This window comes from Monosiga brevicollis, genomic scaffold, assembly GCF_000002865.3.
Source record: "Monosiga brevicollis MX1 MONBRscaffold_4 genomic scaffold, whole genome shotgun sequence".
Taxonomy (NCBI): Eukaryota; class Choanoflagellata; order Craspedida; family Salpingoecidae; genus Monosiga; species Monosiga brevicollis.
The window spans coordinates 395,754-412,697 of record NW_001865041.1 but is presented as its reverse complement, the minus strand read 5'-3'; the positions used below and the strand labels follow the sequence as shown (position 1 = coordinate 412,697).

At 55.6% G+C, this 16,944-nt stretch overlaps 3 protein-coding genes across 3 annotated transcripts; 1 reads left to right on the top strand and 2 right to left on the bottom strand.

The window, feature by feature from the left end:
- Positions 1-2,986: 2,986 nt before the first annotated feature.
- On the top strand, positions 2,987-4,816 carry MONBRDRAFT_6210 (uncharacterized protein; the record flags this gene model as incomplete). Its single annotated transcript, XM_001743805.1, has 8 exons — positions 2,987-3,131; positions 3,281-3,396; positions 3,491-3,571; positions 3,681-3,803; positions 3,902-3,990; positions 4,097-4,241; positions 4,385-4,525; positions 4,616-4,816. The coding sequence occupies 8 exons, from the start codon at positions 2,987-2,989 to the stop codon at positions 4,814-4,816; spliced, it is 1,041 nt and encodes a 346-aa protein (XP_001743857.1).
- A 675-nt stretch (positions 4,817-5,491) lies between these two features.
- MONBRDRAFT_2868 (uncharacterized protein) lies at positions 5,492-6,313 on the bottom strand (the record flags this gene model as incomplete). The annotated part of the gene is made up of 2 exons (XM_001743560.1): positions 5,492-5,968; positions 6,158-6,313. Coding segments are annotated over 2 exons (633 nt in total), but the record flags the coding sequence as incomplete, so codon positions are not given.
- A 3,847-nt stretch (positions 6,314-10,160) lies between these two features.
- Positions 10,161-16,837, bottom strand: MONBRDRAFT_6208 (uncharacterized protein; the record flags this gene model as incomplete). Its single annotated transcript, XM_001743559.1, has 6 exons — positions 10,161-12,122; positions 12,224-12,358; positions 14,056-14,133; positions 14,460-14,618; positions 16,284-16,394; positions 16,712-16,837. The coding sequence occupies 6 exons, from the start codon at positions 16,835-16,837 to the stop codon at positions 10,161-10,163; spliced, it is 2,571 nt and encodes an 856-aa protein (XP_001743611.1).
- Positions 16,838-16,944: the final 107 nt, after the last annotated feature.

Here is a 16,944-nt window from a genome sequence, read left to right as displayed (position 1 = left end):
CGCTGAGCACAATGCGCTGGCGCTGGCGCCGTCACTTTAAACTCACATGTCAGGGGCAGGTGCGCTCGGGGTCGCGTAGACAATGAGGTGGCTTTCCATGAGAATCTGACCTGGCGACTGTTGCGGATTCGGAGTGTGTCCGTGATACCAGCCATAGTACTGGACAGTCACGTTCGATGATGCATTCTGTTGGTAACGGCCCGAAAAACGCGACATGAGGGAAGCGAAGAGGGAAGAGCTCTTGAAGGCGCGGGGTGAGGACGGCTCTGTGCACGAATCAAGCCGAGAAGACGATGCAAACCTTGGCAATACTATCGGTGACATCCACAACCCAAGGGCGAACATTTTGGCCATCACACCAGCCATCCCGCCCGTAATACCAAGTCCCATGCTGTCGGGCCGGATCGGGTGTTGGTTGTATCCGGCATGGCACGCGTACATGAGTCTGCACGCGACCACGCGCATAACCACCTCAAATCAAGGCCAATGAACGGATAAACGATTGCATACACACGCTTACCTCGTTGGGCTCGGCGCCGTAACGTGCTTGATCGGCACAGCCAAAGGGCGTGCCGGCCGCACTGAAGTTGACATAATGTTCGTCGCCGTTGATGATAAAGTGGTGGCTGGTGGGACAAAATTCACCACAGCCTATCCGTAGACAAAGCGAATTTCAATAAGATCATGCAATACATACAATCATGCGACTGGTCGGGTGCTGTTGGCGGGGACCGGCTTGATTCACCAACCATTCTCATCACTGCCGTGCCCGGTGATGACCGCCTCCAGGAAGACCCGACGGTAGTTGCCCGGGATGGACACCGTGAGCGAAGAACGGTCATTGTAAGACTGGTTGAAGGTACCACCTTGAAACAGGGCGATGGCTGTCGTCGGCCACGAGCTGGTGGGGGGCCCAATCGTGGTGCTGGAGAAGCGTAGGTTGGCACTCACAACCCAGGGCAAGGCCCAGGCTACGGTTTGCATGGTAAACGTGCAGCGCTCTGCGGCCAGCAGCGGCCAGAGTTCGGTGATGGGTGTCAGCCAGCGCCCGATGCGGCGCCGGAACGGGCTGATCCAACGACCCAGCTCTGCTCCGCAAGTAGAGGTGTTGGTACCGTTAATGCTGCAGCACACAAACAGTTGCACGGTGTGATCCCAGACGGGACAGTCGGCATCTGTTGAGCCGGGGCAGGAGAGGGCCATATCTAGCTCGAGGGTATCATAAGTGGCCTGCAGCACGCGATAATCGGGCATGGTTAGTGTCGCCACGGCCCCGGGTGTTTGATGCATGGTCTGTCGGTCCATGATGGGGACGATGAAAGAAGGCTTGGATAAGTTTGCAGCCAAGTCTTGCAAGTAAAGCTGGTACTGGGCCTGCCATCCCAGCATCATCAGATAGGGGTATTTCTCCCAGCCCAGCTCAATCCATCGACCCTGTGCGTCGAGGCCCACCATAAGACCTGCTTCCTGCGATGTATTGAAAGTAGCGTTGAGGATACCCGATGCACCGGCCGAAGCGAGCAGCGCCTGCAGGCGTTGAGCATCGGCGTAAGCCACTGAAGTGACCATCATGTCGCCCGGTGAGGCTTGGGCGGCCACTTGTGCGCCGATGGCTCGAATGTAGCTGCTATTGGATGCTTCGCCCACCACAAGTGCAGCCACGTTGGCTTGGCCACTGCTGATCAACAAGGCATCCAGTGAACAGCTAGGGGCGCCAGGACAAGAGACCAGGCATGGGATTGATGAGCCAAGAGTGTATGACGGGCCAAGAGGTGGAGGGACGGGTCCAGCAAGCGTGGGAATGGGACAAGCAGTGAGGTGAGCGGTTGGCTGCACGCACACCTGAGGAGATCATCAAGGAGCACGAGCATGCCGCGGCTAGTCCAGTTGGCAAGGGCACTGGTGTTGCAGGGATCGGCGTTGTAGCTGAGGTTGACTTGTTGACCATCAACTGGCCAGCTACACCAGGCGTAGAGGCAGTCGAGGCGAGATATGGTCAAATCGGTACCCACAGAGAGAGTAGTGCGGGGCGAGGAAAAGGCAGACAGGGCCGTGGCCAGCACAGGTACGGTGGCTGGCGGGGCCGTGGCCCATTGAACCTGCTGCTGCCACCGAGCACGGCGTGCCTCAGAGATGGGTGCGTCGGCGAGGGCCTGGCTCCAGTGAGCCATCATTGCCGTAAGTGGGGTATCCAAGCTGGGCAAAAACACATAATGCGTGTCTGGCGGGGCTTGCACCAGGAACATGGCCAGGGAGTCGGGATCAGCCCACATGTAGTGGGTAAACGGATCGCTGGCTTCGGCCGTCAAAAATAGCGTGGCAAAGTTGAACGGCTGCTCGGCATTGAAGCTAAAGTTGGCCCCATCAAGTGTAGGGACCATAAAAGAGAGCGCTACATCGCCGGGCACCGTACCCACAACTGGACTCACACCCAAGGCAGCAAGGGCCAAGAGAGCCCAGAGAGCCACCGCCGTCCGCCGCAACCGCCAGACGTGACGCCCTGCCATGATCAGCGTTCAAAAATGTTTGCCTTCCAACTGTCACGCAAAATTTGCCATAAAAAAGCTGACATCGCTCTCCTGTAGTCTCTGTCGAGACGAGGAGACTCGCGCCTGCGGTTTTATTGTCAGATATTTTAAACCAAAATCAGCTGACCAACACACACACATACACACAAGCACACACACACACACACACACACACACAACGGTGTGAAATGAATTGTCAGCGCCACACACACACACACACTCGTGGTCTCTCGCGCGCTTTCACTCACTGACTACTACTTTCTGTTCCTGGGCTCTGTACGACAGTTCCGTCTGGTTGCATCCGAAGACGCACACACGCCCACGAGCATCATGTCTGAGCAAGACGCCAAGAAGGTAAGGCTCCCCACTCGCGCTCGACCCCTCACATCGACAGCTTGAATACTTGGACGCGGGCTCACGTCATGCCTCGTGGCTCGTCGCGCGTGGGACAGGCCAAGATGGCCGCTGACAAGGAAGCCTTTGTCGACCTCTTTCCTCGTCTCGTGGACGAGATTATTCATGGTGTGGAACAAGAGTACCCTGACTATGACAAGGGTGCCATTGCCTGGTTTCGCCGTGTCCTCGAGTACAACTGCCCCGGTGGTGCGTAGAAATGAAGCGCTGCGCACTTTGATCCGCGTGCCCTTGGCTGGCTCTGATCCATGCCCGAGCGTGCTCTGCCGCTGCTTGCCGCTCATTCTTCCTTTCAACCATGATGACCCTCATCCCAATTCAATTCGCACCCTTGCTAGGCAAGATGAACCGTGGCCTCAGTGTGCTCACCACTTTCCGCCACCTGGTCGCCCCTCGCGAGCCCACGGACCAGGAAATCGAGCAGTGCAACATTCTCGGCTGGTGCATTGAATGGGTATGCGAGCCTAAACTTGGTGTTCACAAATCACCGTCCTCCTTTGAGCACCCCACAACAGCTCACCCTCTGAAACCCAACTGCTGACTCTCAGCTCCAAGCCTTTTTCCTGGTGGCCGATGACATCATGGACGGCTCCGTCACCCGCCGCGGTCAGCCTTGCTGGTACAAACAGGTGCGTTGTTCTCCTCTTTCCTGCCTCCTATCTTCTTGCTTCCTGGACCCGACGTGGTCGGCCTTGACATGCTACCATATGCTCACCTCCCCCACCCCACTCAATGCAGGAAAATGTGGGCACGGTTGCGATCAACGACAGCTTTCTGATCGAAGCAGCCATCTACAAGCTTCTCAAGAAGCATTTCAAGTCGACGCCCGTCTATGTCGACCTCCTCGAGCTGATGCTCGAGGTATGTGTGCCAGGCCAAACCGTTTTTGAATTCTTCGCGGCAATCCACGGCCCTTTTTTGCCTCACTTTGACCAAACCTCGCTGGGCCCCCGACCTAGACCACCTACCAGACGGAACTGGGCCAGCTGCTGGATCTGATTACCGCTCCTGAAGACCAAGTCGTCCTGGACCGCTTCACCATTGAAAAGTGAGTCCGTTTTTCTTCTTCCTTTGCTGCCATGCCCGTTTTCTCGATTGGATTGAGCTCCACTGGGTTGAACCCCACTGGCCTCACGCATTCCCTGTGCATTCAGGCACACCAACATTGTGAAATACAAGACGGCATTTTACTCCTTCTATCTTCCGGTGGCCATGGCCATGTTGCTGGCCGGTGTCAAGGACGAGCAAGCCTTTGCCAACGCAAAGGACATTCTCCTTGAAATGGGCATCTTTTTCCAGGTCAGTCAAGCAAAGCATTCAAAGCCTAGACTCACTGTACCTCAACCCAGTATGCTGCTTCGTTTGATGGCGTTTGTGTGCGTGCCTATATGGTTGTTTGCTCCTCGCGCGCTCCATGATTTGCTGTGCCATTCCCATGTCAGGTTCAAGACGACTACCTGGACTGCTATGGCGACCCGAAGGTCATTGGCAAGATTGGCACCGACATTCAAGACAATAAGTGCGGCTGGCTAGTCATTCAAGCCCTGCAGCGCGCCACCCCCGAGCAGCGCAAAATTCTGGAGGTAGGTCCCGTTCCGATCCTCACTTTCACCCATTAAGCTTGGCGTCTGTCATTCAATTTCACGCCCCGAACCGTGCCGGACCATCAACAGGACAATTATGCTCGCAAGGATGCGGCATGTGAAGCACGTGTCAAGGAGCTGTACAAGGAGCTCAACCTCGAGAAGGTTTACAAGGACTATGAAGAGCAGCACTACCACAAACTCATGGGCATGATTGACGAGAAGGCTGGTCAACTGCCCAAGGCCATCTTCACGGACTTTGCTGCCAAGATTTACAAGCGCCAAAAGTAAATGCACACAACCCTGCCACTCTCGATACTGTGCGCTCAAAGACCTTCCTCCAGACTGGGCCAGGTCTTAACTCAATTAATTGATGGAGAAAAAAAAAACAGACAGAGGTATTCAGCAGCATGAGAAGAAACTTGGGAGCATCCACCCAAGAAAGGGTGGGACGAGCAAGCGGGGTGCGTGTGGCCTCTATGCCTGGTTTTCACCAAATCATTCGCTTGCTCAGCAGGCGGATGAACCAGGCGGTGTCGGCATTGCGGCTTCCAAAACAAGACGTGCGTGGTCGACGATATTGGGGGCATTGCCGTCATGCTGTGTCTCGACCCACGCTAGGAGCCGCTGCAGTTCTGCAGCAAGTCGGTCCCCGCGATCCCGCTGCTCCTCCAACTCGCCGCGCATGGATTGCAATGCCGATTTTGCATGGTTCACCTGTGGGGTAGGTTTGAAACGTGAGCAGGTGCTTGCATGATGGAGGTGAAGAGCGAGGCTGAACGGCATGGGCTTGCTCACCAAGACCGGCAAAGAAGTGAGCACACTGACCTGCTGTTTGGTAATGCCTAGCTCGCGCTCAAAGGTTGATGCTCGAACAAGGGCCTCAGTCAAGCGCTGGCGCAACTGAGGCTTGGTGCCGCGTGCATGAACCGATGGGGGTCGGTTTTTGCGCTGCTGCATCGATTCAAACTCGTCGCTGTACATCTCAAGCTGTGCGGCATCCATGCGCATGTCCGTCGCGTCCTGCATGACCTTGTCCATGTGCTCATCCGCAAGGCGCGGCAACGCCACTTGCAAAAAGTTGAGCGTTCGCTCAAAGCTGTCACACGCTGCAATCTCCGACGCAGCCATTCGGATCAGGCTCAGACTGACAGCAAAAATAATCGAGTCTCCACCCACAAGCACCGCATCCATGACGCGCTTGGCAAACTCGACCGAAAAGCTGGTTGAAAAGAAGGTTAGGAACCATGGTGTGGCGTACAGAAAAGGCTCAATGTCATGCTGGTCAAAATGCCCGTACACTTCAGGAACATGGTCATGAAGCAAGCGACTCAGTTGATAGAGTTGCAGCTGTAGCGCCTGCATGTCCGGCATGTACCGCGCACGGAGATTCTGGGTGAACATGAGGGCTTTTAAGACCTCAAATGCCTCGGCCTCGGGGAGCTACATCACGGCAATGACATGAAGGAAATGAAGATGTCGATGGCGAGGAAGTAAAGTATACATACACACATACATACACACATACATACATACATACATATATCCGATATGTGCGGATACATCAATGGGAGAACCACAGAGAACAAGCAATGACGGTGCTCTGCACCTCTCCATCCCAGCATGACTCACATGCATCAGCAAGAGACCCCCGATGAAAGACATGCCCTGACAGTAGCCACACTCGTCGTCCAGCACAGCATAGGCGCGCATACAGTTGAATAATGCCGATTGTCCTGTACCCATTGAGTCTCTAAACAGCGAGTGCTCTGGGAAAGCTCGGTCTACACATGCAACGGTTGTGACCATCACACAACAAGTGGGGCCATGAACTGGACGGTTTGAGCGGCATGCAACCATCTTGATTGGATTGTGGCTTGTACGAAACCCACCAACATCAATCTTGACCGCGTGCAGATAGATACAAGGCTTGACCAGCAGCTCCAGATAGGGGATGGACCAGTCCTCAGGTAAAGGAGGCAGTCGCGCTGCCAGCAAGGGCCAGACCTTGGAACGAAGGTGATTTGGTATGCCTGCAGGTCAGATGCAACACAATAGAAACGATAAGTCAGCAAACCGAACACACCCGCAGAACGGATACTAGACAATGCAGCGAGCCAAGTACGTGAGTACAGCACGCACAAACACACCTACAGCCGCGGCGCGCTCGAGCTCGGTTGTGCTCCAGAGCCAGTGAGGCTCCGCCAGCAGCGGGTTCCAGAGCTCCAATTGATGGTCTTCGCGGTCCAGAGATGCCCGACTCGCAAGGCGGTGCACCGTGGCCTCTGACTCCTGCTCCAGACGCTCATTCTCCTTGGACATGCGGATGAGCAGCAATTGTTGCTGTACTGCCTTGCGCCACCGGCTCCGAACCTAATGAAAAAAAAATGTGCCGATTAGTCGTACTGTCCACAACCCCGAGCATGAACACTCACCATCAGAGGTAAGATAACAGACTTACCAACTCACTGCGGGTCTCGGGAGCACGTGAGAGCCGCCGTTGGCGCTTCACGCTTTCAGAATGGCGACCCGGCGTGAGGATGCGAGGACTACGCCCCGATACGCGCTCGAACAAGTTTTCGCGCCACATTGCACTGTTCATATCTGGTGTCCCGGGCACGTCGCTGCTTCGTGAGGGAAAGGGGGTGAGTGGCAAGACAAAGAGTTGATCTTGGTCATCATCGTCATCCTCGATCACCACATTGCTGTGGTGCGGTGTGGGCATCGCGTCCGGCGTCGTTGTAGTGGCTGTATCTTGTGAAAGTCGAAGCCGCGGGAGAGGGGCTGACTGCCGTCGATCCACGAGGGGCGAAGTCAAAGGTGACGGCTCCTTCGGCGAGGCCGCTTCGCCACCTGTCCACCCAGTGGCCATTTCTGCAGACTGCATCGGTGTTGGAGAGCAGGCCTGATCGCGCCGGCCCTGACGCTCCTAAAGGGATGGAAAGTGCAGGTTGAGTTGCTTCAGCCACGGCTAGCACTTGACAGCAACACTACAAGACTACGCAAATCTACTAGCAAAGGCAAAGAGGTTCACCTTGCGCGGCCCCACTAGGCTCTCCCATGAGGCGGCTAAGGCGGTGCGCAGGCCTCGCACGCCCAGGCGCGAACTCTACGCCATGTGTCACCGGTTGAATGTGAATGAGTCAAACCCCTAGTGTTGCAGAGCCCCCCCCCCCCCCCCAAGAAGCAGCGACGCCTCGCGACGTGCACTGCCTGACTCTATCCCGGCTATCCAACTGTGCTACCGACCTTGCTGGAAGAACGCGAGCGAGCGCGAGACGCTGCGACGACGTGGTGTGCAAACACATCCATAAGCACGGCAACCTGCTGCTCGTCGCTCTGCTGTGAGGCCTTGGTGGCCAAAAACTGTTTTCGAACTTCTGCCTGCATGTGCTCGGGCTCGGTGTCATAAAACTCGTCAAAGGTAGTGATGAGTTCAGTCGGAGTCAGCCCTGTTGCAACGGTACCCATGGCGTGTAAGACGGTCGGAATGCAACGAAATTGAACCGAAAGGAGCAAGCAAGCTTGACTCCGGCGATGCAAGCGACAACGCACAGTCAAGCAGGACTTGAAGCTCTGTAATCCGTCCCTGATGGGCTCTGGCACTTGAGACGGCTCCGCTGGAAGCGTCACGATCCATGTTTCGTGCGCGGTACAAGTGCAGCAACAGCACACCGGCCTGTCAACCAAGACATACGAGTGTCATGAGCGAGGCACAGATTTGAACAGCCCCGATGGCTAGGTGCAGAAGTACATCTCTCCTGCAGCTGGTTGAAAGTTGTGAAGCATGTGGGTCCGTACCGCGATGGCGTCGCGGAGCTCCACCATGCCAAAGAATGACGTATCGAGCGCACTGTCCTCCAGCTCAAACCACACAGTGGATCGGCTGTTGGAATGATGCCCCAGCTCGCCCACCTCTGACAGGGACAACGAGAGCCAGTGCGGCTCGCTACCCCCATTCTTCTGAAGTGAGAGCGTGTCACTGGTCAGCCGCAGGCGCGAGATCTGAGTGTTGACGGTTAGAGTGGGTTGACTTCCCAAGTAAAAGTCCACCACATGCGCTCGAAGATCTGGGTGCGAGTGAGACAGTTCAACCACCATAGCGTGCGTGGCCGCACATTCGTAGGTGCAGTGTGGCGCCGCGTATGGTGAAGTGTGACTCGAACCCAGCGACACGAGTGGAACCACTGGCTCAACCAATGCTGAGCGCTGAAAAGAGCGGCCAAGCACGCTGATGCACCGACTCGCCTGCCACAAAGGGGATGTGAGTGTAATTATGCGAGGATTGAGAAGATTAGGAGCTCACGTTTGGGTTAACTCACCTCCAAGGTTGAGGCTGTGGAGAAGATCTCACACAGCGTGCCCTGACTCACGCTGCGCACCAGGACGAAGCAAGTGGGATAGTGGGTTGTTCGTCCACAATAGGCTGTGTTGAGTTTGCGCCAAGTCATGAGGATTTTGGCGTCTCCCTCCAGTGTTTCAAGCTGCATCTTGTCGCCGTGGCTTGTGATGATGGCACGCGCGTTGACTCGAATCGCTGAGCTTGCCCTGAGACAGGTTTCGATGGCTGCCTCCACAAGTTCGTCGCGTTGCGCCTGCTCCAGATCTTTTATGTGTATGTCAGAGCTCATGACCTCACCCTCGTAGGTGGCGAGCACAAAGAACGGCTGATCGTTTAACCCGGTTTTGGCCTCGGTTGGGGAGCCAGAGTGCGCGCGCTGCACGATGGGGGAGCAAGGGCTCATACAATGGTTCAACGGAGGCGGGTGGGTGCTGGCATTCGTGTCGGCAGGTACAGGAGCCGAGGGTGAGCTTGGGGAGCTACATGGGTCCAGCCCAGGAGCACTAGCACTTCGGGGTCGACCGTTGGGTGCCAGCAGCCTTCCAGCACTCGACGCGCTCATGGTGGCGTTGGTGAGGGAGCGACCAGCTAGCTGGCTTCAAGAGACGATCTTGAAGCAGTGACAGCGTGTGTTCTCACGGCGCCATGTCGCGGCAACGTATCGCTTGCCAAAAAAACTAATGTTTTTTATGAGCATTCACTCGTCCAAAGCATTCAAAGACCGTCACCATGCTCACACCATGATGTCGAGTGCGGTGACGGACGTGGGAAGTGCAGGTCAGCACACAAACTCAGCCCTTCAAACAAACAGCTCCTTGCGCAGTGTCAATCGTGGTGTTGTTGTTTTTTGTGTGCGTGTGTGTGTGTGTGTGTGTGTGTGTGTGTGTGTGTGATTGTTGTGTTGGTTTTCTGTTTTTGTTTTTTTTTTTTGTTGGTTTGACATGGTGGTTGGACATGGTCTGTCCCATAGTCTGAATGGATGTGCCGCCATGTCAAGGTGTTTGTAGCGAAGGCAAGGATGGTGGTGGTGGTGCTGCTGCTGCTGCCAAGTGTTTTTCTCGACAGCCATCGTAAGCTGAGACATATCAATTGCACGGACACTCGAATGGGCACGCTCGTCAACCTACGATTGTTATAGCCACACACTCACGCATGGGTGCGGGGTGCACAAGTCGATGAAAAACTTGTGGACGGTAAAATGAAAAGAGAGGAGGAAGGGGGCAGGGGGTGTTGACAATGTGCCTGTGGCCTGGCCCTGATGGGACTGGCTAGAGTCCATGGGACACTCGACAATTACGGGGCTTGCACTACTGGTGGCCCTTGCTGAGTTGGGGCAGCTGTAGTGGATTCGGCTGCCGCAGGGGGCGCCGTCGTCGTGGCAGAGGCAGCTGTAACGGGGACGGCCGAGGGCTCAACCTGGGCTGGACCAACGGGGTCAACCATGTTGACACCACGTGCCAGTTTGGCTTGAGCCAAGGCTTGCAGCTTTCGCAAAGAGGCCTTGGCCGCCTCCCATTCGTCCACAGCATCCTCGGGCCAGCCTAGGACACGAATGGGGTCGATACGCAAAAGGTCGGCAGCACCGCGCTCCAAAATTTCGGCGGGAGAGAGGTCGCGTTGCGATCCGACCGCGTTGGACATGAGAGGATATGGGGGCGCGGGGGTGGGCACGGGCTGGCTCTGCATCATGGAGACCGCAATGGTGGGCAGCAGTCGGGGATCATCTTCGATGGTTGCATAACAATGCAAAGCTTCACGGATCTGTACGCTGCTGGTATCTGGGCCTACGCGCAAGGCCAGCGCACCCAGCACCTCGCGGACCATGACTGTTGTAAGGATATTCTGGTCCTGGTTTGAGGCCTCGACGCCTTGCATGGCTTCCCGCGCAACGGCAAGAACACGATCGAAGGCATCCGTCAATTCGGCTCGAGCACTTTCCAGTTGGTTCGGGGCCACGACGCTGTTGGCTGGATAAGTAAACGCATCCGTAGCGATGGGAATGGTGTCGATCAGGCGCTGCGAGAGGCAATCGGCCTGTCGCCAGCTGATAGTGATGGTGTCTGGGCTGAGCCGAGACCAGGCTTCGTTCATCAGCTCGAGCGCCTCCAGCATGCTGGCGCGGGCGCCATGGATGAGCCCGCTGTCTGGAGGGGGGTGACCACTGGGATCGGCCGTGAAGCGCAATTGGTGCAGGGTCGCGCCGTTGGGAATGCAGGTGACGGTGCGCTGCAGTAGCATGGCCTTATAGAACGTCTTGAAGACTGCCGTGATGCCCCGGGTCAGGGGCTGGAAGTTGCTGACAGAGCAGGCGGGCAGGAAGGAGAGGTGCACATTGGGGAAGGAAGGCTTTTGCAGCGGGAGCTCAGTCTTGACGTGAACAGGGGCACTGTCAAGGATGAGAATGACGTCCCGCTCACCGTGGCGGGCCTTGATGGCCGGCTGGAAAACGTCGGTGAACCACCACAGCAGCACGTGTTCGTCCACCCAGCCCCGGCTTTGCGGCATGTAGGGCACAGGCAGCCCCGGTAGTTTGGGGAGCGAGACGAAGCTGTACGGTTTCTCGAGGTTGGACACGGCAGCGCACGGAATGGCATGGCTGCCGGTGGCGTTGACGCAGGCGAGACCGGTCAACCGGGCATCGTCGATCATATGATTGGAACCGCTGGGCTCCTGGAATTCCAGTGGGCTGTATAGCCCCTGCGGGGGCTGGTTGTAAAAGAGCGTAAACTCGTCCATACAGTAGATGCGCTCGGCATCGACGTTGTGCTGCTGTGCGAGTTCGTCGATGCTGCTGCGATAGGTCTCCATGGCTGGGCGGACTTCATCGTTGTCCGGCAGCGCGGGGCCGCTCACACCCCGAAGCAGGCGAGCCTTGACACCGTACCGCTTGCAGAAGCGTGCAAGCCAGCCATGGGAGTTTTGAAAGTTGGCGTATTTCTCGTCCCCACGCTCGCAACGAGCCTTGGCAAATGCCGCTGCCTCCTCCTTGAGGGACCGCCAGTTCTGGCCAAACCCCAAGCTGGCCGCAATCATGTGGTCCTCGACGTACTTGCGCATGTGCTCGTCGAGCTCTGGGAACTGCAGCGGGTTGGAGCGGTGCAGGGAGCCGTTGGCCTCGACGAGGTCACCATGGCGCCAGCCGCGAAGCCAGTGGCTCACAGCGGCGGGACTGGCAGTGATGCCGCACGCGTTCAACGCATCGGACACTTTGCACACGCGGCTGCCATTCCGTTGTGGGTCGATCATCTTGCAGACCTGCGTACCTCCAGGCCAGGAAGGAGCGTGAGGGACGAAAAGCGGAGAATATCGGGGGGGGGGGGGGGGGAAAGGATGCCTGTCAGGATACGTCATCATACCTTGACGCGATCAGCTTTGAGGGAGCTTCGGTTCTTGGCTGAACGCTTGGCGGAGGAACGGGCATCGCTATCGGTGCTGGGGGCGTTGCGAGGGGTTTGTGGGGTGGCGGGCGCGTGCGATGCGGCGGCAGGCGCCTCGGGGATGGGCGGGACTGCGGGAATGGGTGCGCGATTCACGGGACTGGAAGGAACGGCGGGCTCAACTGAGCCTACGCCAGGTGCTGAGGTTTCTTGAGGCGGAGCCACGGACACCTGAGGCACTGAGGGTGCCGTTGCCGCACCGTCATCCATCTTGCCTTGTCACTCTTTGATTGCTGCACCTTGATCCAGAAGAAAAAAAAACAAAAAAAAAAGGGCAGCCGACCCAAGCCACTGCTGGTTCGGCGCAGTCTCGTGACCCAGATTCAGATTCAGCGACGCCGACGATGAAGTAACTGCGGACGCGTTTACCGAGAGAGAACGAGAGAGAACGAGAGAGAGAGAGAGAGAAGAAAAAAAACGGTAAACGGTATTTTCCGTTGGAGGGGGAAAGTGAGATGAGCGCAGTTCAAGTTCCGAGGAGGCTGCCGTTTTGAAAATCTGACGCACTCGACGTTACCTTGTGAAGGAAGAAGAACCCAACAAAAGACAAGAAGAAGCACGTCATGCAGCAACAATTGTTTTCTTTCTTCTCTTGTATGTGTGTGTGTGCGTGTGTGTGTGTGTTTTCGTGTTGGGACTTTTTAGTGAATGAAAGACATGGATCAGGTTGTGTGGATGTTATTGACAAGGTGTTGTTGCCTTCCAAGTTATTGCAGATGAATTTCTACTTTGAGTTGAATGTAAATGCCGATGTGCCTTATACCGATGATACTTTATGCAGCAGTTTGCTTCATAAGCGTCGCTCGACAGCCGCCTGCAATTGGTGAGAAAAGGGTTGGAATGGCAACCGGGCGATGATGCGAGTGTGCCGGTGCATAAGGGACTCGAGTTTGGCTCCGTGTCGACTCAATCCTGGCCTCTGATCACGGTGTGTCGCCGACATTGTAGCGTAGAGCATCATTACCTTCTCACACGTTTTTTTTTTTCACGAGATGGGTGTCGTTTGTATGAACGATGCAAATTCGTCATGATCATCGATTCAATTCAAGATGCGAACTTTAAAGAATCAAAGAATCACAGATACGGCAGCTCATCATGAATACCTGACCAACAAGGGCTGGTTACGCGTTCGGCGCCCAGGCAAGAAAGCATGCCATGCCAGTTGACGGCACGAACACCGTGGTAGACGTACGTAAGAAACAACGAAGCGTACCAAGTTAAATTGCGACAAAATTACGTGAAAATTACACAATTATTCCATGTAAATTATGACACAAACAGCACAGCCGTGGCATGGAACATCATCGAGGCACAATGCCCTGCATGATTGCAAGGTCGGCGAGGAGCGCAGCTCCAGGAGCAAAGACAAATAGCAAGAGAAATACCAGTAGATTCTTACTGGCCGGGCCTGGGAATGGCTGATTTATGACCGGGAAAAGCCACTCACGCCAGCACATATTGCCCTTGCAATTACGGGCAGTCCCGCTATCACGCCAGACCCGTCCACGACTCACGGCCGGAGCCAGCTCAACGAACCGTGTCGCAAAGGAAAGCCAAGCCCGACTCTGATCGCGCGGCACAGCCACCCATGTCCGAACAAGGCGCGCCCCCACTACAACCTGAAGTGCACTTTCAGGTCGTACCTGCGTTGTCAGGACCTAGCCGCGGGAATAGTGGTCACGAATGCACGCTTGCTGTCAATGTCCAGTATACCATCCGCATGACGACCCCTGCAATCTATGCACGCTCACCTCAAGTGTGTAGCCAAGGGGCAACATACAAGCACCGCGCACAGAGGCATCCAAGTGGGTTGCCTGGTCCCTGACCAACTATAACGAGAAAGAGTGTCAGAAAGACAACGAGCAATCAAGACACAGTGGCAAAGGGAGTCAGAAAGAGAGGGAGGGAGGCACCCGAAGTGAGGCAGAGACAGGCAAACATCCATGCCCATTATGCTAACCTCCAGATCGGCGGTATATCGCTCTATTACATCAACGGGCCCAGTCTCGGATGGCAGGCCATCGCCATACAGAAGCAATCCCTGTGCCGACAGCACATTGGTCCAGTTGCTAACCTAGAGGCACAGTTCCATATTCACATATTTGCTCGGATTGAGAAGATTAGAACAAAATTGCGTACGCGCGCATCTGCTCACCTGGCTCGACACTCTGGTCAACGCCGCATTGCAATATTGAACTTCTGGAGATTGGCGATTCAACTGAGCTGTATGTAGCGTCTGCGCCGAATTGATGCACAAGTCAATGGCGGTACTCGGCAGTGAGCCGGCCGGAGCGACCAAGACACCCGTCAACGCCTGGGGCAGGACATCACGGCATCGGTAGGTGGAGCCCGAGGACGAGTAGCCTGAAGACATCAGAGTATCAAGATTTCTGCATGCACCAAGGCCCGCCAAGCCAAACTGGGTTACTGTATGTGCTCCAAACAACAGGCGAGAAATCTTCGTCCTCACGGCCCGTGTGAACCTACGCTGACAAGTCTGGTGCCTCCCCCAAGTCAATGCTACAACTAGTTGTCACATCGTGTCCAAAACGAGCACCTTGCCCATCACAAGCCGGGCTTGACGCTGCACGAGGCCAATGCACCGGCACGGTCGCACCACTGGCATTCTAGGAGTGATGGGGAGAAGTTGTCGCGGATCGACATTACAGAGAGCTCGGCAAAGACACAAAGACAGACAGACAGACAGACAGACAGACAGACAGACAGACAGACAGACAGACAGACAGACAGACAGACAAACATCAACGTTTGGCGATGCGCCAAGATTCACATACCAACATGCGCAAAATGCGACCCGGCAAATAACCGTCTTGTCCGGATGTAGGGCGGGCATTAACTAACAACAGACGCACCAACCCGTAAGCCCAGCGAGGCTTCATGCTTGTGGATATTTGTCTCACAGGCACACGCACCATCAACAAACGCAATGGTCGAGCTGACTCGCAAATTTCGGTGCGATACAAGTCCGTGTAGGGGTAACAAGGAAAGCTGTCCAACTGCATTAATGCTAACAATCGTCTAGACGGCACCAGCCGAGCGATATGCATCATGGTTGAGTGTCTCCCAATACCAGTGTCGTGTGCAGTTTGCTTGTGGTAGCGAACAAGGAACAAAGCAGAGCTGACGCAACGCAGGTCGAGATAGAGAGAAGGAGAGAGAGGAGGGGAAAGAGAGAGAAGGAGAGCAAGTGCATACGCCGTTGTCCGTGGTCAAGGTGTAAGTCAGGTCGGCACGACATGAGCAGGTTGCGGGGGTACAATTGCCCGAGGCATCCATCACTTGCAGGTCAAGCTAGGAAAGTCTCGCAAGTGCATTTGATTGAGGACATGCCTCCATGGATGGCATGCCAGCTATTCTCGTACATACACGCATATACGCACCTGTGCTGTCAAGACTGTTGTAGGTGACAGCACGGTCATATTGCCCTCAAAGACGTTACATGTTGCTCCCGTATCAAGTTGTCGAGAGCAGCTTGCCGTTGTGCGACGGCCATATAGAACGGGATGCTCTGATTCACAGTCAAGAGCCCAAAGACTGGGCGGCACAAACATCAACATGAGATGCAGCCCAAGCGCAAAAATCACAGATCCATGCTGACCGGTGGGGTTCTGGGCCTCACAGGGCAGAAGAGCACATACGTCAACAGAGAGCCAGTTCCAGTCAAGAGGTGCTCGCCCTGGTAATAACGTGCAGCATCCACGAGATTGGGCTCTGTACACAGGATTTGACCGGCATTAGACAGCCGGCTGAGGTTAACCCAAGTTTGGCAAAAATATCCAAGACGTACGTTCGGGCTGCTCCGGCACCACGCGGTGTGTACTCTCCACGGTATCAAGAGCAAGCAGCGCTGCCGCATCAGGCTGTCAAGTGATTCTCACATGAGCAACAGAAGAAGTATGCTAGAATCTTCCTCCACCTTCTTGTCAGTCATGAGGCCGGGCATCAAGAAGGCACCAACCTCAGGAAAGAAGTGGCCCAGGAACGGGCTGTTGTCATGCACAATGCGCAGGGCTCGGCGTAGCTGGTACCACGGGCCAGTATCTTCAAATAGGTCGGCATGTTGTGTACCCTGTAGACACATGCGTCAGGCCGAGGTGCTCAACAAGCACACTGCTATTGTTGGACGTTGATCCCCAACCCAACTGTCGCACACACCTCTGGCGCTGGGCACGACTGGAACAGATGATCGGCTGTAGCACAAGCATCGTCGCAGCAGCAGCCTGGATCACAGGCGCCAGCGTTGAGATCACAGTCGCAAGCAGACTTTAGAGCAAGGTACTAGGCGATGCGAAGGGCAGCAGATCGAAGGCATTTGCGCAACGAGCAAGTCGAATGAGAGCCGTCAAAGTTTTGGGCGGATCGGCACAACACAAGTGATGGCCAAACCTCATCGAGACTGTCCAGTTCTGCGTCGTTGTCGGCCACCGCCGTCGTCGTGTCTTGTGCTTGCAGCTGCACGGCAAGCACAGTCAGCAGCAACCCAATACCTGCTGGCCGCAACCATCGCTCCATCATAGCGGTGTCCGCGACGGTGCTGGAGAAGGAGGAGGCAGCGACGGAGGTGACGTCTTCATCAAACAAAATGCTTTTTATGCTCATAAAGCCAAATTTCATTCAAA